This window comes from Galendromus occidentalis, unplaced genomic scaffold, assembly GCF_000255335.2.
Source record: "Galendromus occidentalis unplaced genomic scaffold, Mocc_1.1 scf7180000076490, whole genome shotgun sequence".
Lineage (NCBI taxonomy): Eukaryota > Metazoa > Arthropoda > Arachnida > Mesostigmata > Phytoseiidae > Galendromus > Galendromus occidentalis.
The window spans coordinates 178188-203952 of NW_003804479.1; the positions used below are offsets into that span (position 1 = coordinate 178188).

At 53.6% G+C, this 25765-nt stretch overlaps 1 protein-coding gene across 1 annotated transcript in view; it reads left to right on the plus strand.

Moving 5' to 3' along the window:
- LOC100902338 (latrophilin Cirl-like) overlaps positions 1 to 19851 on the plus strand; it is an 81855-nt gene extending 62004 nt beyond the window's left edge. Inside the window, exons 4-9 of the mRNA XM_029113250.1 lie at positions 13204 to 14321; positions 14972 to 15155; positions 15362 to 16475; positions 17141 to 17173; positions 18420 to 18786; positions 18943 to 19851. Of these exons, the coding sequence (XP_028969083.1) occupies positions 13204 to 14321; positions 14972 to 15155; positions 15362 to 16475; positions 17141 to 17173; positions 18420 to 18786; positions 18943 to 19851 (3725 nt within the window). The remainder of the gene's footprint in view (positions 1 to 13203; positions 14322 to 14971; positions 15156 to 15361; positions 16476 to 17140; positions 17174 to 18419; positions 18787 to 18942) is intronic.
- The last annotated feature ends 5914 nt before the right edge of the window (positions 19852 to 25765 follow it).

The following is a 25765-nucleotide window of genomic DNA, read 5'->3' on the forward strand; positions in this document are numbered from 1 at the left end:
TTGTTGATTCCGTTACGATCGCTGAATACGGGAGCACTCCCGTAGCGGGGGAGAGAGGGATAAAGATTTCGCGCGATTCTTGAATATTTCCGCTTGGAGTACCCCTCGATCGATTCATCTTATTCCTGTATTCTTTAGGCTCGGGAATAAGTTGTCGATCGAGTTTTCTTCGGATCCTCTACGTGTTCCCGGAGAGCCCGCTGTTCACTGGTTCCCGCGCGGAAACTCGCGTCGTGATTGATGAGGAGACAGATAGAGTTTGTACAGTTCGTTTCGGCTTTAGAAATGCTGCCCTCTCAGTTTCTTCGAATCGTCGCCGTCTTCCGGAACCTTCCCGCTTATGTCTCGCCGCGCAAGGCGCTCCCTCTGCCATGTCAAGGAAATCCGTCGGACAGCCAAAAAAGTGGAAATTAATTTCCAAAAACTTAAGTCCCTGAACCAAATCTCAAGGGGAATGAATCTGCGCTCGGTTGAAGCAGTTTTTAAGGAGGTCGACGTCCGTCCGACTAAACGGTATGGCGGCAGCGGTACCACTGGTGAAGAGTTCTCGAGGGCACTCCACACCACCTAGCGAATCCACTCGTTCGGCCACCACGGCAACGATGAGGCTTCATTGCATTATTCAGACCCACGGCGGCGCATTTGGGGCAGATTCGAAGTGGACATGCTGTGCGTGCACCTTCAGCAACAACCGGCGGCGGCGCCGGCGTGGCCGTCGCGAGGAGCGTCGTTTCCGTTGTCTCGAGAGGCGACAACCAGGCAGACAAGCGAGCGAGCCAGGACATGGACTCCGCCGCGGTCGCAGCATTTCTGCTCTTTGTGCTCTCAAGTCTTTTGTTGGACAGCAGCCCGTCGACTGACTGTCCATTTGTCTGCTGTTTTTGAGTAGCTTGCAAGAAAGCGGGAGGAGCCCGGAGAGACCAACCAGCCGTAGAGACCGTCGCGGGCTCGACAGGCCAGCCAGCAGGTAAGAGAAAAGCGGGAGAACGGCCTCACAATCTAAGGGAGCGGACAAAAAGAGCTTGCGACACACGGATAACGAATGGAGTTCAAGTTACGCCGCGTCTCTTTTTAATGGAATTCCTTTTGCATCGTCGACGACAAGCACTGCCTCGTAGTCGGCGTAAAATGACGTACACGACGTCGAGGAATAAGAACAGAGAGAGCGCACGGGCAGAACCAGAGTGAACAAAGGGGGAACGAGGCCCCCTTCGGGGCATGCGGAAAGGAAAGAGCGGGGGAATGAGTCGGGGAAAAATAACGAAGATCGCCATTGCAATCGCGCGCCACAAAGGATGATTAAGGAGCAGACGCGGCACCTTGTCGCAAGTGGATGAAAGCGAACGAACAGAGGAATAAAACGAAGGGGAAAAAGACTTCGCCGACGACGACGACTGGCTACGTTCAGACGCCGACGACGTCCGACGTTCGCTGCGGTGAAGAGTTAATCCTTGTGCCGGATGCGTCTCGCCGTGGTCCTCCTCCTCGCAAGTCCTTGTCATCTTCTCCCTCTCGGGTTCCTGCTGCTTGTGCGGAAACCGGCTGGCGCTTCGACCGTCACTGCGTCGGCCACTTTGGCATGCAGGGCTCGTCTTTCGCCCTCTCCGGGTGCTCCATTTGAATTTCATGCTCCTGCTTTCCCCGGCATCCACCCTCGTGCGAGGTGGTCCCCCTTCGCGACCCTCTCCGAATCCCCCGGCAGCCTAACAGATCCTACATGGCATGGCCGACATGGCCACTCCCTACTCGCTAGCCTTCCTCTTTTCGGGGAGACAGCCGTCGAGTATAACGAATGGTAAGCTGCTTGCCAGAGTGCGCCCCCGCATCATCAGGTGGTCTCTGTTCTGCATCAACGATGCTCCCGGGACGAAGAGAGCTTTAGGCACACATAAACATACATACTCGCACGCGGGAACAGGCATTACAAGAGCTCTCAACTGGGCTGAATATTCGCCGTGTCGTGACCGATAAAGTTGGAGGGACGAGACTTGAATTTTTCCTGGAGTCCTGTCCACTTGGCCTGTGCGTACCTTGACGACAGCAACCGATCGAGCTTCATCGAAATTTCGACGCGCGAAATTCGCGCGGCTGAAGGTTCCTCTTGCGGATGTGTAGATCTCATGGAGAGCGTACGTGCATGATGTGCTGTTGGCAAGTCAGTCCACCGCTCTAGAAAACAAAGCAAGGAGAACGAGAACGAGACCAAAATCCCGGACGGTGGCTCGCTTCAACAAGCCGGCGAAACTACTCGGACCATCTCCTTATCCTGCTACTTGTTCCCTCAAATAGCCTCGGCTCTTCCCCGACGGCCGCGCCATCCGTTTGCCCGCACGCATTTTATTCCTCTCTGAATGACTCGTCTCTGACGGACATTCGCGCGAGCTTCTCCCTTCCCCCTCCCCCCTTCCGCTACGTCTCTCCCGAAAAGTGCTGCGCGACGGCTCGGCAAACTCCAATCCAGGGGATTCAGACGGCAGTAGAGTTAGTGGACGAGAGTCGCCGTATTCCGAAAGAGACCATATATAGGACCTGCAGAGCGCAAGATAGCCTTTCCTTCTGTCCGGCGACACTGCCCGCCGGCCGCAGAAATGCGCCGCGAAGATAGCCGCTTGGTCTGGGACGAGGGAGGGGGCGGGAAACGGGCCGGGTCGGTCTCCATACATAGTAGATGCCCCGTTCGTGGTCGTGGCAGGACTGCCCGTCTCAGAAGCGCAAGCAGTTCGCGAGACGAGTGAGCTGTCGGTCGGTGGGTCGGTCGGTCAGCACTCACTTGAAAGCGCGCGAGCTCAGCTGCGGAGATTTCCGCGCCGTTTCTGAGCCCGGGCAGTGTTAAAAAGTTTAATATGCCCACTCGAGCTCTATTCTCATATTTTATAAGTGGCGAGAGCTTATTAATAGTGAGCTGTATTTTAATACCGAGCTACCACTGGCTATCCGACATGCCTCTCCCCGCGACCAACTCCACAATCTCAACTCGTCGTCGCCGTCGGTGTTGTTGTTGATGGAGATTCAGACAGAGAATTGAGTGCCCGAGTGCATATACATACGTGAAGCGGCGGGTTTGAAGCGAGTCTGGAGCAGGTGGGAAGGCGAAACGTTTAAGCGGTTTGCCCTGTTGGCTGCGGTGGGGGCGGAGGGAAATGAGGAAAACGAAGGGCGGCCGGGTAGGCCAACTTTTATATGAAGCTTGCAATTGATGGCTTCCGTGCAGCCGGCACCATGCGATAAAACTGAGCTTTCCCATAAAGTTCCTGCTCGGGAGCTGCTGAAATCAGGTGAGAGAAGTTCTTGTTGACTGAGGATCGGAGCTCTCTCTAGAAGAAGAAACGAAACATCGGATGCCGCATGAGTTATCATCGCCGCTCCGCCCGCCAAGCTGAAAACAGAAAAAACGATAAGTTTGGAATGGGAAAAAGGCCCGAGCCGGCTAGCAACAGCAGGTGGAGCGTGCCCCGGTGATCGGTCAAGGGGCTTCGTCATTAATCTCACAGAAGATAACGGAGCGGTATTGCTTACAGCACGTCCGCCAGCCCTCCTGTCTGTTCGTCCGACCGGTCCGCCGACCGAACGACCGACCGTATGGAATGGCACCAGTTTGTGCCGAGCAGTCGAGCGAGCTGGTGAACGGCTATGGCCTGACCCGCATGGTACTACGCGAAGCACCCTTCGGACGGACGAGGGGCTCCGCTCCGGGATTCTCTCCGGGATCTGATCTCGAGCCGAGCACTCGTCGTGCGTCTCTCATTGAAAACTCTCTCAATTCAAAATTGTCACATGCTCCGAAAGATGGAAGCGACTGCGTCGAGCACCAAGGGGAGAACGACAACAGATTTGCATCCTCCCGGTTCTCTTTCAGGATTCAGCTCCTTCCTGAGTCCTGAATACACCGGACGTGATTAGGTGTGCTGTCTCTGCGTGGCGGTCAGCCCCGGCGGCTCGTTCTCCTCCTCATCTTCTTCGTCGTCGTCGTGCTGCTCGCGCGCCCGCCTGCCATTCTGTCTGTTTGTCCCAAGAGCCGTCGCGTCGGTCGTTCTCTCGGTCTATCCCTCAGAATGTACGGCTCTATCTGCCTGCCTGCCCCCCCCCCTGCCGCCCGCTATTCACTCTGCTGCTCTAACAACAATCGGGACGACATGCAATGCTGGCTGATCTCCTGAGGATGCTGCCGCGGCGGCAGCCGCCGCGCCGTGGAGAAGTAATCCTGCATTCTCTAGTTAGGCAGGCGGCCGGGGGCGACTGAGCAGCAGATTCGTCGACTGGCTGAGCCGGTTCGTTTGCTCGCTGCTGGCTCGTTCGTTTTCGTTGATTCTCGTTCGTCGAGATCCAGTGGTTCATGTAATGGCTCGTGTGCCTGCTCGGCCGCCATCGGCGCTCCTAGCCGTCCTTGCAATACCTCTGACGGCAGACGATGCCGGGCATGCAGCGGGGTACAGCTGGCAAATCAGCAGGATTTCGACATGCATAAGCTCGTTTTGCGTGATAATCCTCTGAGTTATAAGTAAGATTAAAATTTACAAGCTGGGTGTTCTCTGCAAAATGCAAATACCTAGGCACATACACTTCCCTCTGCTTTGAGCTCCGAGACACACCGTATCGGTGCTCATCTACTCCATGCCTCTGCTGGTGTCGGTGGCGGTAGAGGTGCTTGTGCCGGTGGTCGTGTTGATCCCTATCGCAGGCACCGCAATTAGTCCGCTGCCACCACGGTCGTTACTCAAAACGCGATCTGTTTGTTGAATTCGAGTCCGTCGAAGTGAGAGTTCGTTCATGCTCCGGATCCTGTGAAGCCCGGGTCATCATTAGCAGCCGGGAGACGAACTCCGAGTTCTGTCCTTGAAGTCGAAATTTCAAAATCTGGACTCCTCGATCAACTCTCGCGAGGGTTCGTTTCCAATCGGCGAGCGCAACAAACAATTATTCGCCAAGCCACAGCCGAGTGGAAACAGGGGATATTTATTATTGACGCGGAACGTTGCGGCCGAGCGTATTTTTTCCAAATAATAATAATAAGCGGTATCCGTCGAGCGTATGCATCATGTAGATCCGACGCTCGATAACTTCGCATCAACAGCGGAATGAACACTGGAGCCGGAGCAGAAGCAGAAGTCGTTCTGGATTGGAATTGGCCACTCCCCATCCGGGTCGACGACGGCCGGCATTGCTACCGGCTGGCCTGTTACTTCGCTGGTTTGCTCGTTGATTTTCTCGTTCTCTCGTCCGTTGGCTCGCTCGACCAGCGCCGTCCGAACTGAAGGAAAACACGAACCAAGAAGTTGGCGGGCTGGTTGGCTGTTGCCCGACCGGCCGTGGCCATCGGTCGCCGGTTCCTCTCGCGGCGGAATCACCCAGCGGCGGCGGCAGGCAGAGTCCTCCGCGCCGCTCGCGAACGTGGAATCCAGAAAACTCTTCATTGGGGCCTTGTGTCTACATACAGTTGTTGCCAGTTCAATTGGCTCCTCGAGCCGAGCGGCGGCGGCTTACACTGTAAAATCATCGTTGAGAAGTATTTGTTCAGGCTGCCCCTCTCGCTCGCTCGCTCGGCGATCTTAAGTCGAGTGCCACTGCTCCTGCCCCGGCGTCTCGGGTCGCTCCTGTAGCGTAGACATTCAATTAGAAGTGCGTTATGGCGGCCAAACAAAGACTCCTCACGACAATTAAGACGCTACGTAATTGCTCCGGAACGTTGCTCGTGCGGCAGTACCGGTGCTCGATCTTGCCGGCCAGCGAGCCAACGTCGGTCCATCCCGATGAATTCATCCGGATCTCGGATGAAGATATTCAGACGCTTATCCATTCTGATCCGACGAGGCGGGCTCGAATTCTCTGGCAAAATAGCGGAGTCTGCACCGTTCTCGCGTTCATGGGACCGGCTCTTGTAGAATCGACGCTGGACTCTCTTTCCGGCTCATGCCTCGGATTCAGCATTCTATGTATTTCGATCAATCTGCTGCTTCTGGTTGTCCTTTCGACTGTTGAGGAGAGCAGGACAGGATAAAAGCGAAAAGCAATGAATGGCGCTCGAGACGACGGCCTCGTTCGAAAAATGTCTGCGGTAACTATTATATTCGGCCGTCTAAGCCGTCTCCCCACTCGAACATTGCTCCGAGACATCTGTTGTCGTCGACGCTGTTTCGTTCGTGAATTCGCTCGCTTCGTTTGCTCGCTCGCTCGTTCCTTCGTTCGAATTTCTTCGCCGCTGTCGAAGATGGTTTTCTTTTCTGCTGCTGGTACAGCCACTGCTGATGCAGGCAGTACTACTAGTACCAGGTGTAGCAGGAGGGGCCGGTGCCCCTTCTTCTGAGGCCGGAGTCGAACTGAAGAGCGAGAAAGAAAAAACGTGTCGTAAATTGGGGGTTTAGCGGAGCCGCCTTTGGTGGTGCTGGCGGTTCTGGTTTGCTTGCCTGTTCGGTCGATCGGTCCGTCCGTCTCTCGGTCTCCTCACGGCAACGACAGGAGCATCTGAACAAATCAGGCCAGAAGCCACGGGGGAAAAGCAAAATATATCTGGACAGTGGTGAACAAGTGGTTCGGAGAATGTTTCGCCACCGCTTACCTCGGGCGTTGGGCGGAAAGAGAAGCGACAACTCGTAGTGGTTGCGACAAGTGAACAAATTTGTGAACTTCAATACCGAGAGCTCGCCACGAAGTCCTCCACCGGATCCCGTCGGGGAGGTGGAAATATATTTCAAGATTTTCTCTCGACAACGACGAGCGACGGTAGCTTGTGTTTCGTCTACGTCGTCGCTCGGACGCCACGGCGGCGGCAGACAAATATTTCTGTCGCGTGTAAACCCATGAGAATTCCATTGTTCTGACGCGGTTGTTCTGGGAGGTGTTTGCAGAGTTAGCGAGAGATAGCGAAAGAGAGATATTTTCCTCTCGCTGGCTCTCTTGCCTCGAGCCGTCCGTGTTTTTCGATTCTCTTCCGAGAGGAACCGCCGTGTGACCGACCGTGTGCTGTGACATTTCGAACATTTTTCAGATAATGTGGTCGGTGTTTTTTTTCTTTTCGTTTTTCCTCTCCTTCGTTCCCGACCGCGGTCTTCCCCTCAGCGGCCCGGGTACAGAGTCCCGAAGAATTTAAAAACAAAGTCATATGACGATCGCTCCGCTTGACAGGGCGACTTGTACGAATCGCGAAGAAATCACGAAACTTCGCTCACAGCCGTTCGTTCACAAGACGAGACGGGTTCGTCTCTGGCTCGCAAAATGGGCTGCTCAGCACGTCGCTCGATCATGAACGATCTCGCGGCAGTCTACGTAACTAGCTCATTAAAGCGCTCGCTCGGAAGTTTCCAATATTCTTCAAAACAAAGTTCTCCTCCGTCGACCGAGAGTAATGCAGCCGAACACGACGAGGAATTATTCGAATCATTAACAGCGTGCATATCCGAGGCGGTGCGCGAGTTTCCTCAGAATCCAAAGAGGACCGTCTTCAACCGATGCATATAATTCGCATTTTCCGTCTTTGAAGTCTTGTGATATTTTGATGACATTTCTATGACGGCTCTCGCTCTTCATCCTGCTTTGTCGATCACGCGATGTTTCGTCGCTGATTACTCGAACCCTTATCGCTCGGCTGTCAGAGGTTGAAAAGTCGCTAACGTTCGTCCAACCGATTGAATGCATAGGAGCCGCTATCGGCAGCAGCGGGTTTTCTCACACGAGCAGCGAAAATCCAACGGAACTCAGCAACTTGTTACGGAGTGCGCTGGCCGACGAACTTAAAAATTCAACTAAAAACCTAACAATGGCAAAGGTGCGGCTCCCAGACACGCGACCATCCAATTACTGCGTGAGTAGACCTCTGGAGGAGTCCGACCCCGACCGACAGCCGTTCCCCCGACCGGGTGGGCTGGCTATTCCCTGATGGAAGCGGGAAGATGTAGAGACTCGCTCCCAGAGTTGCCGAGGCGGGAATATGCGGGGAACGTACGGGCGGGAGTTCTTCGAAGGGTGAAAAAAAAGAAGAGGCAATGGGAACAACTCGAAGCGGCTGGGGACGGACGTCGAGATTGGAGGAGTTCACTTGCTTCTCGCCCAGTCCGACGGGCCATATGGAGAAGCAATTCCGAGAGGCCACTGGTAGAAAACTTGGATGAGGGGATATTGTCTTCTTGTGGTCAGCAATCTCAACATTGGACTGATGAGGTGCGGCAGCCGGCGGCGGCGGCAGCAGCAGCTCGTTGGTGTCTCTCGAGAACTGCTCTTGTCGGTCGGTCGGATTCTCGGATAGCTCGCTGGCTGGCAGGCAGGCAAAAGAATCTAGCGATTTCCAGATCATTGCCTTCAAAAGTGCTTTCTTCTTTTGCCCCGGGCAAGCTGACTCCTCTCTGGCGTCTGGTGTGGGGGTGTGTTTTATTGCGACGACGATGGTGGCGACGGCGGCGGCAGCGGCATCATCTGCCCACCCTACCCAACACAACATGACAACAGCAACAACAAGCAGCAGAAGCAACGACATCGTCGTCGAAGGGGGATCCAAGAACGAAATTAATGGCTAGGGTGGTCGCTTACACTTGTCTCTTCCTCCCGGTGGTGGTGCAGGGCGAAACGCTCGTCCGGAGGATTCGGAGCCGCCGCTCGCGGTGTAGGTTATCCTCTTTTCCTCTCTTTTCCCCGCGTAGTCGTCGTCGTCGTCGTTGACGTCGTCTCCTACTTCTCGTTATTAGGGGGAACTCGTCGAGAGTCGACCCATCGAATGCTGATGACGTTATCCTAATACTTAACGAGATCAATCAATTATTCAATCATCATCATTATCATAGCCGCTCGGTCGGTCACCCTGCCGCCGCGCCGGTTGTCGGTTGTCGTCTGTTGCTGAGAGCGTTTTGGCCGGGATGTTAGCCGAGCATCAGGACAACATCCCCGGGCACTCGAATGATTAAATTTCACGCCACTATACCCATCGCTCGACCAGTAAGCCGAATTTTCCTCTCTCGGATAGGCGTGGTGAGGGAGCATCTGGGAGGGAGAGGAGTTTTCCCGAGGCATACATATTGTCTCAACGGTTTTCCGCGCGAACTGAATCCGTGATCTCGAGCTCGGAACAAAGTCGCAAGGGAGTCTCCGTGGCTTATTCACACGAGTCGTAACACTGTACACCATTAGAACAACAACAAACGTTCAATGCTGAAGGCGATGTTCTGATGTCTACCTGAGAGGGAGCGAGTGAATGAGAGAGCGAGAGAGAGGGCAAGGATGGACGAAATCAGCATTCGAGTTGTTGGCTTTTCGTTGCTCGTTCCATCGTTCGCCCGTTCGCTTGCTGCTGCGATGTGCGGAGACTACTGTGAGAATGGAACATGGCGCAGGTGGAGCGAGGCATGGAATCAAATTGCGTGCTGCTTGTTCTGCCTTCGGGCAACACATCTCGTTGATTGACTCACTGACTGACTGGCTGGCTGACTGACTGCGGAGCAGGCGAGTCCTCACGACAGAATTCGGCTCGCACCGCTTAGAATGAGCAAAAATAAGAGGATTCGGAGCTCTAGCCTCTCTCCCCAACCCCAGCCTTGCAAGCCCCAGGTCGGAGGGCCCCCTCCCGAGTCGTCCGTAAGTGAGTCCGTCCGTCGGCGTGTCCGACCCGTCGAGAGACCGCCCTCGAAAGTGTCGGTACGTGGTTCTGTCGACGGGTTCGTAGCGAAAGCGGCAAAGAACGCACAGATGTGAGCAGAGAACCGATATCTGATCTCGGAACACAATTACTTGTTTCTCCTCGGCCAGCTGAGTGACTTGCTCACCAGTCAGACAGTCAGTGAGTGAACTGAGTGGTCGAGGAATCAGCTTCCGGCTCGAGTGCGAGTCAGACCCTGGCCAGAGAGCGGGCGAGCGAGCGAAGCCATGACTAACGGATCTCCGATAGCCGGCGAGATGGAGTCGATTTTCGTGACGCGGCGCGCAAGGCAACAGGAAGGTTTTTCCGCCATCGTCGTCGAGGCGGCCGACTCGCTGCTGGTGGCCAGGAGCTGTGGCAATTGACGGGGCGTCGGAAGAGAGTTGCTGGGCGAGCTTGTGGGGAATTGGAGTTGCTCCCGTTTCAGTGTGCGTCCTCTCTCGCCCAGAGAGGAGCAACCTGCAGTGGCGGCCGTTAATTTATCATGGACAGCTTTTGCGACCGCTTCTGCTGGCTTTACTGTGTGAATGAAACGAGTCAGCGAGCTAGCTTACGCCAAACTTTGACGACAATCCATCTTGGACGACGGTGGCGGCGGCCGCGGTTACGAACGCGTGAGTTCGTGTGCGGTGGAGGGGTCTCCCAGAAGGGGCGGGAGGGGACAAGGATGCCGGGGGGGGGGCAAGCCGCCCGTCGCGGGAACCGGTCGTCGGCCCTTGGGGGCATCGGTGGCTTAAGCGCCAGGTAGGAGGCGGACGACGCGGTGCGGCGTCCGAAGACCCTGATAAATATTTTGTCCGGCCGCTAAGCCTAAATGGGGATTCCTGGCGTGTTTGTTGCGTTAATTAACTAGACCTCGCTCTCGATGTCCCTCGAGACCGATCATTCACACGTTTGATATTACCGAACACATCCGGTGGATGTTGAGCAACCCGCTTTATTTGTCCTCACGTCTGCCGACTCTGGGTTTTATCGAGTGTTTGATTCGAAGTTAATTCATTACCCCCGGAATGGATCACGGTTCCGTACGCCTGAGACTTCCGAGCGGCCGGCGAGCGTTCCGATGTTTGCTCGGAAACAGCCGGCTGGAGCCCGATACCGGGAGATGCGAACTCCACGCTGCGAACGCCGTGCGATCCTCTTCGAATCTCTGTATTCTCCTCCGTGGATCTTTTGTGTAGTCCTGCCGGTGGAAGGTTTTTTTGTGTTCCTTCTCGCCGACCGTTCTCGATATGGAGTCGTCAGGAGATTGTACGACCGATATTCTCTGGATTTCTTGTCGGCCAGCCGATGCCCGCTCCGTGCCCTCCGCATTCTCCCTCGAATTTCGGTGAGCTCCCTCGGGAGTCGCATAGTTCTGATCCGTAGGGCTGGTTCAGAATTATTCTCTCGATGGAGGGAAGGAAGCGGAGATCTCCCCGGAAGAGAATCCGAGGGAATCGGAATCCAGATAGAGCGACTTCCCGATTTTCCCGACTGGTTCTGTTCTTTTGGGTGGACAAGTTCCGTGGAGCCGTGCCATTCGCTCATGGTTGCCGAAGTTGTCGTCGAGATTCATAATCGACACCCTCACGTAATATTACTTTCACTGTGCGGGGGTCGCACCGTTTTACGTCAGGTGTGACGCGTGTTGAAAAACGTGGTCGGGAAAGAGAAAAGGGAAGCAGGCGACTGATTGTCGCAGGAAGATTGAATGAGGTCAACAGCGACACGAGAGGCTTCGTGGCTCGATATCTTCCTTCGAGTGGAAAACCTCCGATGTACCTCCCTGCGGAAAACCTCCCTGCGTCTTTTCTCTCCCTCTGCTGCTTTGCTCTTCTCGACTTTCGACCTTTTCCGTCGCGTCGTTGTCGTCGATGTCGGTAAGACGGGGAGAAATTTACATCGAACGCCAATTTCTCTTCATTTTACGCGCAATCCGCCAAGGGTCGTCCGAGATCCGTTCCCTGACGATCCTCGCTCGTACCGCCGTCCTCGCTGCCTGGCCGTCGCCGCCGCCGTCTCTCTCTCGTCGTCGTCGTCGATGCCACCACCGCCTCCACTGTTGTTAAATAATTGAGCAACTTTGTTCCTCATTCATTGAAAATATATACACTTAATTTGATCGGGTCCCTTGAGCTTTTCCGAGTTGTTGACGAGCCGGCTAGCGGGAATGAGCTCGCTCGCTCGCTTGCTCTCCCATCGGCCTGTCTGTCAGCTCTCCTGTCGATTCGCTAACCATACGAAGCGAGCTAAAACAAGACGGCTCCGGACGTTGTTGCTTCAGAACACTACTTCTATTCTTCGTATGTCGTCGACTCTTCCAACACTTCGCTCCAACGCTGTTTATATTAATCGTTAGCGAGAAGAGAATAGGGCGGCCGCGGCAATAACCAAAGGGAAAGAAAGAGAGACAGGGAGCGTATGCGGTGCGAGAGGTCCCGGTACAAAGCGTCGATTTATTCGGAGCGGGTGTTCGAGCACCGTGTTTGCGAAGTTGCATGCAGTTGCTACAAATCGTTGCTTCGGAGAACTTGTCCCAAGCGAGGGTCTCCTGTTTGTGCAATCACTGCGCGAGCAGGAACACGAGCGAGCGAACAAACGAAAAGACAATGGACTCACTTCAGTTCCCGGTCAACTCATCCGCTCCGTCTCTCGACTGTTTTGGTCGTTGACAGCCCGTACAAGAAGCCCTCCGGTCGCTTGCTCTTCGGTCCTTCTCGGGAATCGAGCGTCCAGCTTTCTCTCAGCGTCGATTGGAGTTGGCAGCGAGGGGTCTCGAGAAGGGTCACCGAGGGTGCGGCGGCAATAGAACTAGTGGATCCGAAGAAGTAGATCCTGAGAATGCGAATTGTTCAGTTGGAATTAACTCGGTCCACTATCCTCTTGCACTCACCATCTACAGACTGCTCTTGCCTCTTATAAGTCGTCCCATTCTCTCTGTGAGCACACACAGACGCAGCCACCGGGCGGCGTTGGCTAAGCACCTCATCAGCAAATCCTCTCTTACCTCCTGTAGTTGAGTAAAGGCCCGTCTCTGGCTTGGGCGAGAAAATACGGTGGAAGGAGAGAAAAAAAACGTGGACGGAAGAGAAAAAGAGGACTTTGCGCAGAGGAAGAAGACGAAGGCACGCAGAACGACGAAAAGACGACGACGTGAAAGAACGAGTTAAGAGATAGGGGTTAGATGACAGCTCCGAGAGGGCGTGCACTGCAAAGTGAGAATGATCTTCTCATTCGGCTCTCAAGAATCTCGCCGACCGTTTGCGTTCCACGACGACGTCGGGTTTTCCCTCTGTTGGGCACAAGGCCACTATCGCTTCAGTTGGATTCGCAGATGCTCCAAAATTTCCTCTCAGTTGGTGAAAAGTTTTCGTTCCATCCAATGTCCGGGACCATGCCTGGAAGGGACCGCTGTCGTGGTGGGAACCCTCGGGTGACCCGTGGTGGGACTCCTCGGGTGTCCTGTGGTGGAAATCCTTAAGTTTCCCCGTGGTGGGACTCGCTAGGTGTCCTGACTGGAGTTCGAGATACGGGAACCTTGACACTCCTTCCTCGAGGTGCCTGATAATTTTTTTCTAACGGATCTGTCGTTTCTCTCTTTGCAGATAAGACGAAATATTTGACGACGTACGCCTGCGAAGGCGGTGTGATGAACATCACTTGTGAAGATGGACACATCATCCGCTTGATAAGAGCCAACTATGGCCGATTCTCGATATCGCTCTGCAATCAGCAGGGCAACCTCGACTGGAGCGTCAACTGCATGTCGCGACGATCGTTTCGGGTGGTGCAAGTATCGTGCGAAAAGAAGAAGTCGTGCACTCTGTCCGCGGCAACGGAATTCTTCGAGGACGACCCGTGCCCGGGGACAAAGAAGTATCTGGAAGCGCACTATCAGTGTGTCCCAGAGCTTTCAACCACGACGACATATAAACCGCCGCTGATCATCTTCCCACCGTCGATAACGGGATCAGGAAACAAACACGCGCCCCCTCCGCCCATAATTTTTCAGTCGACTACGTCGCCAATGTCTACAACACCGCCGCCTATTATTAGGCCCAGCTCGTTGGCTCCTCCGACCGATATTCCGAGCGGAGAATACGAGGAAACCGAGCCCGAACCCCCTACGCCTCAAACGGGAATTCGGGAACCTGCTCGCCATGCGACGTTCACGCCGCCGTTAGGAAGCCGTGCGGAGATCGAAGTTCCCAATCCCATGCGGAACGTGTCGACAACGTCCACGACATCGACCACCGCGTCGCCGCCGCCGCCCACCACCCCCGACGTGTTCACCCGGGTACTTCAGCCCGAACTGCCGCCCAGTAAGGAAACACACTGTCCACCGCGAAAAATCCGCGACATGACCTGGGGATGGACACGTGAGGGAGAAGGGGCCACCCTGCCTTGTCCCATGGGTAGCTCGGGACAGGCTAGATGGCAATGCGGTATGAACCCCCCGATGTGGCTCACCGAGTTCCCTGATTTGAGCGGTTGCAACTCGGTGTGGGTTCGGCATATTGAGAGCAAGATCCACGACGGCTCCGTTTCGGTTGTCAACTTGGCGAATGAGCTCTCGGAGAAATCGCGGGTGAAAACGCTGTTCGGAGGAGATCTCCTGCACACCACCAGTTTGATACAGCAGCTCGTAGCCCGAGTCGAGGATCGCTTGACCGAATCTACGGATTCTCATCAACGGCAAGAGGTCGCTCAGGAGCTCATGAACGTAAGTACACCACCGGAGGGGGACGAAAGGGGAAAACGGGGCTAGGGAGCACTGGGGACGGAGAATTCCATCGCGAGAAAAAGTAATCAGTAGAGGGAATAAGAATCATCATTCGACGAGGGGTGGGAGGAGAAGAGAGAAAATGCGGGAAAAATTTAAGTTTGGGGGAGAGTGTGGTGAGGCGGGGGGGGGGAAACCCCGAGAAGGAAAGGGGAATAAGGGTTGAGAGATTTTGGGAAAGCATCGCAGAACGTGGAGTTCGCGTCCGGAGAGTTTTCCCCAGATGTACCGCGTCTTCGGCTCCGAGTGAGGCGGCGGGTTCATCGGGCAAAGACCGTGGAGCGGGGAACGAATTTTTGTGTCCCTTATTTGTTCGAGCGATGTCATCAAGCAGGTCGTCAAATGCAGCAGCAGCGGCAGCCACTTTGATTTGGCGTGGCAGGTGGCCATTTGAGAGGAGTGGACCATTTCTTTTCGCGTTCAGGCTGCCGCGAGCACGAATATTCCCCTCGTCGCCGGACGGACCGGGCTGCAGTTCGGTCGTCGTTCAGCGGCGGCGAGCTTCAAATTACACGGGGAAAACGATTTCTCCCCTCATTCAGAGAGCCTTTCGCCATCACCATTCCAATTTTCTTCTTCTTGTTCTGCAGGCCGTCATAGACTTCGCTTCGAACATTCTGGATGACCAACAGGCGGCCGCCTGGAACGACCTCCCGGCGGGCGAACAGCGAGCCGCGGCTTCAACTCTTCTCGAAGCTCTCGAAAAGAACGCCGTCCTCATGCTGAAGCACCAATATTCACCTCTGAACTACAGCAGGGTTCAGAACAACATCGGTAAGGGTTCAAATCCTAGAGCCGGGAGACTTCTCGAGAGTCCCATCTTAGTTCCACAACTTCCCTGAGAATAAATTAAAAGAGGCTTCATGGGGTAAGATCTAGCGTCGTGTTCCGGCCTCGGAAGACCGGGTCCGGACTCGGAGCTCTGGCTTCGTCCACGGGCTTCTCATCGAGTAACGTTCTCCGTTCTCCCTAATTTCCAGTCGCTTCGGTCAAAGTGCTAGCCCAACACGAACTCGGAGGCGATCTGCGTTTTCCGGAACCGCGAGACGTGGCCGGCACTGAATGGACGGACGCCAAGGATTCGCTCACGCTGCCCCAGCAAAGTTTGTTGGAACACGCTCGAGGCGGCCCCATCCGGGTCGCATTCTTCTCGTTCAAAAGGATTAACGCCATCCTGGGCACGAACTTCCCGCCGTACACCGGACTCTACGGCGAGTACGATCCGTCGAACGTGTCTCGAGTGGTGAACTCGCGCGTGCTGTCCGCCACTCTCGACAGGCCTCAAGTATCGGGCTTCTCGCCTCCCATCAAGATCGTCCTGCAGCACGAAGTCGCTGAAAACACCACTGACCCTCAGTGTATCTTCTGGGACTTCAACAAGCGGGACTGGTCGGCCGAAGGCTGTTGGATCGAGGACTCAAACGCAACGCATACGGCTTGCGCTTGCAACCACTTGACCAACTTCGCCTTGTTGATGGATGTGCGTCCACGCCCAGCTTCGTACGGAGGCGAGTCCGCTCTCCAGGTGATCACCTACATCGGCTGTTGCGTGTCCATCGTATGTCTTTCGTTCACCCTGATCGCACTGCAGCTCTGCCGTGGCCTGAAGGGCGATCGTGCGGCCATCCACAAGAATCTCTGTTTCTGCCTGCTCGTGGCCGAGTTTGTTTTCGTGGTGGGGATCCATCGGACCGGCGACCGCTTGACGTGTGGACTCATAGCCGGCGTGCTCCACTACACGTTCCTCGCAGCCTTCACGTGGATGTTCCTCGAAGGCTTCCAGCTGTACGTGATGCTGATCGAGGTGTTCGACCTGGAGAAGTCGCGACTTCATTGGTATTACCTACTGGCGTACGGCCTTCCGTCGCTGGTCGTGGGGGTGTCGGTCGCTGTCGACCCGAACAGCTACGGCACCTCGCAGCATTGTTGGCTGCGCTCCGACAATTACTTCGTATTGAGCTTCGTCGGCCCCGTCGTGGCAATCTTGTTTGCCAACTTGGTCTTTTTGGGCGTCGCCATCTACACCATGTGCAAACACGCCAGCCTGGCCAACTCCGTCAAGACCAAGGAGACCTCAAAGCTATCCAACCTCAGGTACGCTCTCCGATTAGACTTTCCGCCATTTTTCTAGTGACTGACTGACTCTCTCTATCTCTCTCTCTGTAACGTACTGACCCGAAATCGAGAAAAAAAAAGAGCAGAAGACAATAAACACTCAGTGCCTTCTGTTGTCTATCTATCTATCTGTCTATCTATCCATGTTGAGATCTGCTCGTAGATGGCCATGTCTTGTCATGGGGTTAGAGTAGAGCATAAGTCGGGCGCTGTGACTAACTGGGGCCTCTCATTTCTTCCACTGTCTCTCTTCTTCTTGGAACGCTGCTCTGTGTCTATCCGCTGCGGTGACCTGACCGCATCTGCATGCTGAATGCCGACTTTCTCTTCACCTCTATCTCTCTATCTATCTGTCTATCTATCTCTTTCCATCTCTACATCTCCACCGAATATCCGATCTGACGCAAACCGGTTCTCTCCGATCTTGCGGAAATTCGTCTCCTTTGATCAAACCCCCTCGCTCTCTCTCTCTCTCTCGTTGTATCGAAATCCGTTTTATTCGTCAACGATCGGGCCCGACCTCCTCGTTATCTCAACGTGGATCTGTTACGGATCTCCCTGTCTTTCTCGTAAACTCGCGGTTCTCCTCGAATAATTATTGTCCAATCGATCCAATCTGACAAATTGACTCGACCGGCATATAGTACGGACGACACCATCCGAAATCTTCATCTGGCGTAAGGATTCCTCTATTTCTTCTACTTCTCTCTTCCGTTTGGTTCAGCTCGACGCATGCCCATCGCTCTTGCTTAAGTTGTTCAATCCCCTCAATTCATCCATCAGCCCATACTCAATTGATTGATCGATCGATCGATCAATCTATCAATCAATCACTCCCAAGTCCATCTGTGGCTATTCATCTATTCGGGCGCTACTTGTACGCTTGCTTGTCGATTCAGCCGCTTTCTTGCCTCTCCTGATCGGCGGTGTCCGCGACTCCCAAACTGTTTCATCCTATTCCTCATTCCCTCTTTCCATTTGTTCCCTCGCGAGCTCTTTTTGCATTTCGTTTTTTGGTCAACGTTTTCCCTTCCGAATAATCATTCCAAGCTCTCCCGTTCTCCCTTCCTCCAAATCGAGGTCCCCACCTCTTTTCCCCGGCGGCTCCCCGATCGGTCCGAACCGATTTCTCTCTTCGAACTCGCTATTCCTCTCTTCCTTTTTCAAGCGAGCTGTGAGATCCCCATCTTCTTCCTCTTATATCCGTGCAAGCCCCAGAGTCTCCCCTCCCAGACGCCGTCTCCGCGAATCGCGTTCCTCCATTTTCCTGTTCTTTTCCTGTTCGAGATTTACCTCACATTCAGAATCGAACTATAGACCAAGCGGCCTCTACGAATTTCGCCTTCCTTGTCCGCAATTGTATTCTCTGCCGCGGGGTCGTCGCTCTTGACCACCTCTTGGCTCCTTCGTTCAGTCGTTCGGTCGTGCGTACCCACGTATGTCCGCTCTATTGTAGATTAGCATATATATTCAATTACACCTCGCTCCGACGTAGAGTCCGTCGTCTGTTCTCCCTTTCCCCCTCGATTCCTTTCTTCCCGAATCCGTCCACCTGCGTTCAAAGGGAGTACTTCATCTGAACGAAGTCTACCGCCAAACCGCCTGGGACCTGGGCCGTTGCTATCAGTACCGCGGCTGTCGAAACTTCCTCCGCTAGCTCTGACTTACCCTTGCCCTTTCCCCTCCCCCCCTCATCCGACCCCCTTTTCCATCTTCCCCGCATCCCCATCTACACCTGTCGAACTAATCATATGGTTTGGATCCTAACCTATGCTTTAACCCCTAAACCTGAATTCATGTTTTTTTTCGATTATTTTCCATCATTATAAATTCATCGATTCAACGATCGATCGATCTCTCCATCAGTCTATCGGTCGTGAATTCCGATCCTGAGCTCCGTGGTCTAACTTCGTCTCTCTATAGGATTTGGATCCGAGGCGCCACAGTGCTGGTGTTCCTTCTCGGCCTCACATGGGCGTTCGGATTGCTGTACCTCACGTCGGAATCCGTCGCCCTCGCCTACATGTTCACCGTGCTGAACAGTATTCAGGGTCTCTTCATCTTCTTGTTTCACTGCTTGGCAAATGAACGAGTGCAAAGCGAATACCGAAAATGTGTCGTGAACTGCTCGTGGCTTCCTGATTGCTTCAAAGGCGATAAGATGCTGGACGCGGAAGGTTCTTCGCGATTGCCCGCTAATCTGTCGAGGAACCACCACGCTCATCCGGCGCTCACCGCTTTGCCCTCCAATCACCAGGCGATGCTAGGACCCTCCGGGGCCACCCACACTGTGAGTACCCGATGGGCATCGACATTTTCCCTATTTCTCGGATTTAGAATTTCGATCCTCGCTTGATTTCGGTTTCGTTCTCCCTGAATTTTCCCCTCGTTTTTCGGATCCCTCGAGCCCGAACCCCAGAGTGACCTCTCATCTATTTCGCCGCAGATTCCGAGCCAGTTCTGGAACCTCCAAAAGGGCCAAGAGATTTGCACCAACTCAGGAATCTATCCAAGAGCTGCCACACTGGACCGGCCAAACGTAGTACCTTCGCAAGTGATTCTGGACTCGAGTCGTACGACTCCGCGCAATAACCAGCTCCTCCATCAACAACAGCAGCAGCAGCAGCATCTCCACCAACAACAGCTGCAACAGCAGCAGCAGCAGCATGCAATGATGACCGGGAGTCAGCTGGGTCTTGCGTATCTGGGAGGCCAGAACACTCTTGGCGCAATAGCCGTTAATACCCGAAGTAAAAAGTGCAGCACTTTAGGAGGTCACCTCGGGGGCAAGTCCCGACAGGCTCCGCCTCCGCCCTACGGCCATTTGGAAGGCATAGATCACATCTACGAATCGATAGATGAGGATCAAGACCCAAATGCGATGGGACGTCACCACGCCATGCACGCCGCCCAGGCTGCTCAACTTCAACAACAACTCAATCAGCATCAGCTCAACCTCAGTCAATTCCAACACGATTATAACCTTCAGCAGCACCTTCGGAGTCCATCCGAAGTGAGTCATCATTCGGACCAGCGACCCCTCATACAGTGGGGCTCTCCGGCGAATTCGTTTCAACAACAGCAACAGCAGCAGCAACAACAACAGCAGCAGCAACAATTGCAGCAACAACAGCAGCAGCAGCAGCTTCAACAGCAGCAGACTCAAGGAACGTATAGTAATCAGCTGAGCGGAGACAGCAACCCTTTAGTTATGGCGGTCTTCGACGGCCAGAGGGTCGTGTGCCAGATGCAACAATCTCCGACAGGGAGTCAGAGCCCCCAGCAGTGTTCGAGTCAACAACAGCAGCAATCTTCACAACAATCGACACCAAATCATTTGAGCACCGATTGCTGATCGATGAGGCTGTCTCCCTCCTGAGAGTGAATTCGAATTCCGAAGGAGAACAAGAGATGAGAGAAAAACAGGTGAACAAAGCCAAGTAACGAACTCTCGTGCTGAAAGAAGTTACGTTGACTAGAGCTGTGTGAGTCCAAGTTTTCGAGTTACTTTGTTGAGCAGGCTTGGACGGTGCGCATGACGCGAGAGTGTGTAAATAGTCAGTTCATTTTGTACATACATTGCCAAACTCCTTCATCAATCTCCAGCGACAACAGGAAAAAAAACAACTACAAGAGCTACGACAACAACACGTCCCCCAACCACCCACTCCACCCTCGTTCGCTCGCAACCCATCTCCCGATTCCCGCGACAAGCAATTTCCAACAGCGTAAGCTGACGGACTCGGTCTCAACTTTCCAAGGGGTTGAGCCCAGCGACGGCGTGTCGCAAACACGTTGTCGAGACAGAGACTTGCATAACTTAATGGAAAGCAGAACAGTACGATGCGGAGTACGCGAACAAGAATACGCGATCGCCGGCAAATCCGAGTTGTGTACTTTGACCGTTTACCAAAAAGGCAGCGACGACGGCTCGAACGCACCGTTCATCGGAAGAGAGGCTCAACATTAGTTGTTGTTTAGGCTTCGTAGTTTTCACTTCCACGGTCTCTATCGGAATCGACGCCGACGGGACCTCTGAGGAAACATTGAATTAGCAGCAAATTGTTGGAGCCCTCGACGAGCGCCGGTGTTTCGTCAGCTCGTGTTTGTACATAGAGCGGTACTCAAGGTGTGAGCTTTGTGAATGGTCTCTTCTCGAAGCGAGCGTCCTTCGTGGAGCATTCTACACGATGTCGATGCAGAGGCGAGGTCCGGGGACGCGGTAGCTGTCGAGCAGTTGAGCGAGGACGATGGAGCAAGCGGGCAGCCTGGGCGAACTCGAAAATGGTAAGCCGGTCGCAAGTTTGCACTTTGGTAGCGAGCTCGGGATTCGGTGGCTATTTCGCCCGACGTAAAGTTGCTGAAATGACAGAGGCAGAAGAGACTTTCAACGTTTCATGTACGTGTTGTTTGCGTAAACGTGTCATTTTATGTGTGTGTTTGTGAGATGAACGCATTCCTTGTACATAGAGAGAGGGGAAGAAAATTCGAGCTGCCCGTTGTGCCATCATCGTCTCGACCTTCGCATTTAGCGGGAATTCAGACTTTCCCCGGCAACCCCGCTACCCCCTGGCCTGCCTTCGTTTTATGTAAAGCTCTGAAACGCGTCGACATTACCATCGATTGATTGATCGATCGATCGAGCTGTAAATATTACCCTCGAAACCGAAAGGGTGGATCGGGAGGATCGCATTTGGTCGCGAGAACCGATGCAAGTCCATTGATTAGAATCACGTTTGCTCGACGAGCGAGCGACGAAAATTGAACGCGAATGAGCAACTATGACGTGGAACGACCGAACGAAATGGGAAATGACGATTATAGTCCACTTTTTTAAATATTGTAAATACTCGACGACGGAGCGATATGAAGTGAACTTCTACCATGATGCTGGAGCCTGACGGAGACCCCGCAGGCTTGTGAAGGGAATACTGTGAAAAGGAGAAATCGAATGACGGATCTAATTTAGGAGAAACCTAGTAATTCATGATGATGCAATCCAAAATCAAACAGCGTGTCGGAAGAAACGGGAAGGAAACGAAAAATATATCGAAAAGTACTCTCTCTCTCTTTCCAATTACAACTCCTGTGTCCATCTTTCCGAAAACCTCAAACCCGAATCAAATTGTCCCTATCGATCCATTCATTCATATGAGTGACCATTCTCGTGAATGATCATCAAAACCAGAAAAATCGCCGGACATCTGAAAATTTGTCGAAAATCGAAATCATGTATGTGGTACATCTCTCCAATGAAGTATTGGCTGCTCCATCGTGACGGATCTGTACTTAAAAACCACTCAACGGTCGCTGTACGAATCTGCGAAATATACTTTTGTAACAAAAAACAACAACAAGAGCAACCACAGAAACGAAAACGACAACCTTCTAATTTATTGTGTTTCCCAAATAAACGCAGGTGATGCATTACACCGTGTTTGTCATTTTTCCTTAGGACTCGAATAGGATAGTGAATTGAAGGAGTCGCTCCAAAATACCATAAGGAGGTGACACGCATGTCGGACACTCATTCGGAGCCGGAGTTTCGCTGGTTGGCTTCGTTGGTCGATTGGGGAGAGGAAAAAAGTGGAGATCACCGGACACCTTCTCGTGATGCGGGCGGAAAAGCCCCCGGGGGAAATCGATAGCCGGATTTATTTCGGGAGCTGGAAAAGCAGATAGGATGGGGAAATAGATTTCATTCCTATCTTAGCTGCATTCGCTCCACTGACGGTCCTCTCGACCGAGTCTACGTACAGCATGCGCGAAGCTATTCAGCGCAGTCAAAGTCAACGTTTCCACTCGGTAGACGAGCGGCGGACGGGCGATTGAACGGACTAGAGGAAGGAAGAAAGAAAGGACGAATGAGCAACAGGCTCTTGTGATCCCTCGCAAAATCCCATTCAGATTTTCATCCCAGATAGATTTCCGATAGTGAAGCTGTTTCGCCCAAACGCACATGGATCCGGCGCCTCCATTGCCGTCCTGTCTGGCTGTTTCGTTCGTTCGTTCGCCGGCCGTCGATTCACTGAGGGAACCTCTGAGCCCCACCTGTCAGGCGTATTGCGAGCCCTCGTCGGTCGGTTGGTCGCTCGCCCGCTCGCTCGCTCGACTATGAGCAACTGTTCAGAAAAAGCGACATTTTTATGTTCCCTGTCCAACATAAGTCCCAGACGCTGCCGGTCCGACCCCCTCCCCGGGTCGCCCTCGACCGCACCCTCCTAAGCCTTGTGTCGTACATTGTGAGTACAACTGGAAGACATTCGTGAGAGACGGAGGGAACGAACGAGAGCTCAGCCAAAAACAGCTACCACCAAAAAGTTCTAATGGCCTCGAGGAGATGATCGGCATGTCGTACAAGACGGGCTCGAGCAATGAGAAGGATCAGGGGAGGAGGAAACAAGAGGGAGCCCAGCCTGAAGTGACGTTGCGAGGCGTGTGACAAGGAAACCGGGCGCCCACCCGCTTGAATCCTACACTTTTGGCTTGCTGCTACCAGCAAACCGTCTTATTGCCGTCACGGATGTAATATGGCGACGGCGGCAGCGCCACCACCGCCAGAGTTGTGCCTTTATACGCCTCTATATGAGGCGGTCGTTGTGCCGCCGCCGCCGTCGAGGTTATTAGGGCACTCGCACACACTCACACAAGACGACGCACGCCCCTGTGTCAGTGTGACTGCCCCGGCCCTTTGACTATACCCTTCCTTGGGGCTTGTTCCGTGCTTTCAACAGGCTTCACGACAATGTACAAGAGTACGACGACGATGGCGGCAAAGAACGGCGGCCACCGAACGAACGGGTGCGATCAGGAAAAACCACCGGAGCGTATTGCCTCCCTGCATGCCTGACTTCCACCCTGTGAGTTGTTTCCGAGCATGCCGATTCCTCTTCGGAGGATCCGCATCGCTTCTCCTTTGTCGAGCCCCGTGTGTGCTCCTCTGCGGTTTTGTCTTCGGCCATTCGAGTCGTGCGTAAGTGTCTGGGTTTCTTCGAAGTCGCTCGGCCCAACGTGACTCCATTCTGCCATGCCCACGGTTTCGTACGGACATGTTCCGCTCGACTTCTCGATGAAGTCGATTCGGAGCATAGGTTGAGCCCCGTTCGGTCGGAATGGGACAACAAAGTTAATAATGCATTCTGTAGTCTTTAATTACTCATCAATAATTCGTCTTCGGAGCTGCCCCCACCCCTCTCCCCCGTCCACGAGCGAAGCCTTCTTTCTGCTGCCCCGCAATACTCCTCTTCCCCCTCTCCCATCGGGTCGTCTCTTCCCCCCATATCGTTCGGTCCCTCCTTCATCGACTCCCATTGCCTTCGAACGGTCGCCCCCCCCCCGACGCTCGTTCCTCTCTGCGTCCCACAATGCCCCGTCAACAGCAGTTCTTCGTGTAATGAATTCGTGATCCGCTGGATCCGCTGTTTCCGGCGTTGTTCTTATTAATGGGTAGAAGGAGCGAGGCGAGCTGCCTGACTGCTAGTCTGCCAGCGAGAGTCACCAACTCACCAATCGGAATCGCTTCGGCCGAGAAAACGGCTCCCCGTTTCCTCTAGAAAAAAATTCTTTTTTTTCCCGATGCGAACCCAGTGTCGATGATGACGAATATCTAGAACGAGTCGCGTGAAGAGGGGGGACGCGGCCCGAAACGAGCTAGTCTTCCGGGAATCATGCCTTAAATCCGCGATGCATTTGTGACGAAGAATTCGCGTATTCGCTGAGGGCGGAAACGATGTCATAGAGGCGCATCAACGATTCCGGGAGTACCTGAAAAAATTCAATGTTGAAGGTATGTTGGATAAATCGACGGGCTCCATGTGATGAATCCCGCAGTCACAATCGAGAACATCAACGTTCTCGGCATCGTCTTCGGAGTCAAATGACCCCAACAGACTCTGCTCGGACAGGGTCGAGGCCGCTCGATCGGGCTGATCATAAAGCATTGATCAGGTCAGAACCAAACCAACAGTGATGAGAAAGCCGTATTCGCGTAGCTGTCTTTAAGTCTGCGACGGGACCTCGCCTCTGTATCGTTTGAATCGTCACTAGCATCGAGCCATAAAATAATCCTCGGACGGGAATGATTACTACATACATTGAATATCCTATTGCAAAGAAACTGCTGGCGAGCAAAAGAGACCTGAATGTATATCGTTCGGAAATGATAAGGGGACCGCAAATGCAGTTCTTGCCGTTGCAGGGCGCGGCGTCGGCGACTTTTTTTGTCCCTAGGTATCAATACGCTCCACGAGGTATGTAGCTCAGGCCTGCCTCTCTTTTTCTTCTCCACGAGACTCTCCTTCATTCCACCGAGTGCTGGAACTCATTCATTCTCGCCTCTATATTGATCGATTCCATGTTCCCCGATGTTACCGGAACACATGTCTGACGGAAAGATTTCTCGAATTTTCGAAATCTCGGTCGATGAGCTCGCTACGTTCGCGGACGACGAGAAGTTCGCTGCTCCGAACTTTCATTGTTCCATTATTCACTGATCGTGGCTGAGAGGAGAATTCATCCCACAAATATTTCGATTAATTCTCCCCGTTCCCAGCATTGCAGTGTCTGCTGGAGGAAACCGAGTTCGCTTCGATCTTCTGGGACTCCGACGGCGGTCTGCGCCACGAGGCGAGGAACAGCCAAGATCGCTGCATACCGTGGAATATCGATTCAGTTAGCGCGTCGTCTTCGGGGAATAGTCCGCAGTCCGAGACAAAAATTCCTCGGGTTCTTCGAGAAGACGACATGACCGGTCGCGGAATCCAAGCGAGGCGAACGTCACCGACCTCACAAAAACTCGACGAAGTGCTCCGCTCTGCAAAATCATCGCATTAACTGTATGGAGACACCTCGACAAATTGCTCAATCAACTTCTTGAGTTCATGCGAAGCACGTCATCAGCATGTTCGGGAATGAGAACGAGTCGCTCGAAATGACAAATATAAGACGTCGCTCCGGCTTGTCTAATCTCGAATATGGCATAGGAGCTTCTGCTCGGGTCCCGATATAGCGAGATTGAAAATAAACTCGTCCTCGACCACTGGTCCCTCTGGGAACCTGTCAGGGGAGGAAATATTCGGAAATCCATCTCGAAATCTCCGCTGAACTTCGGAATTTCGTAATCGTCGAGAACCGAATCGCAGCGGGAAAAAACCATGGGAACGACTGCTTGCTCATTCAAGTTCCTCTTCGGAGTCGGTTTCGGAGCTCATGGCTTGGGAGAGACTTCCCGGAAGTCGTCGCTGGTGTCGTTTCCGCAAGGTAGGTATGTG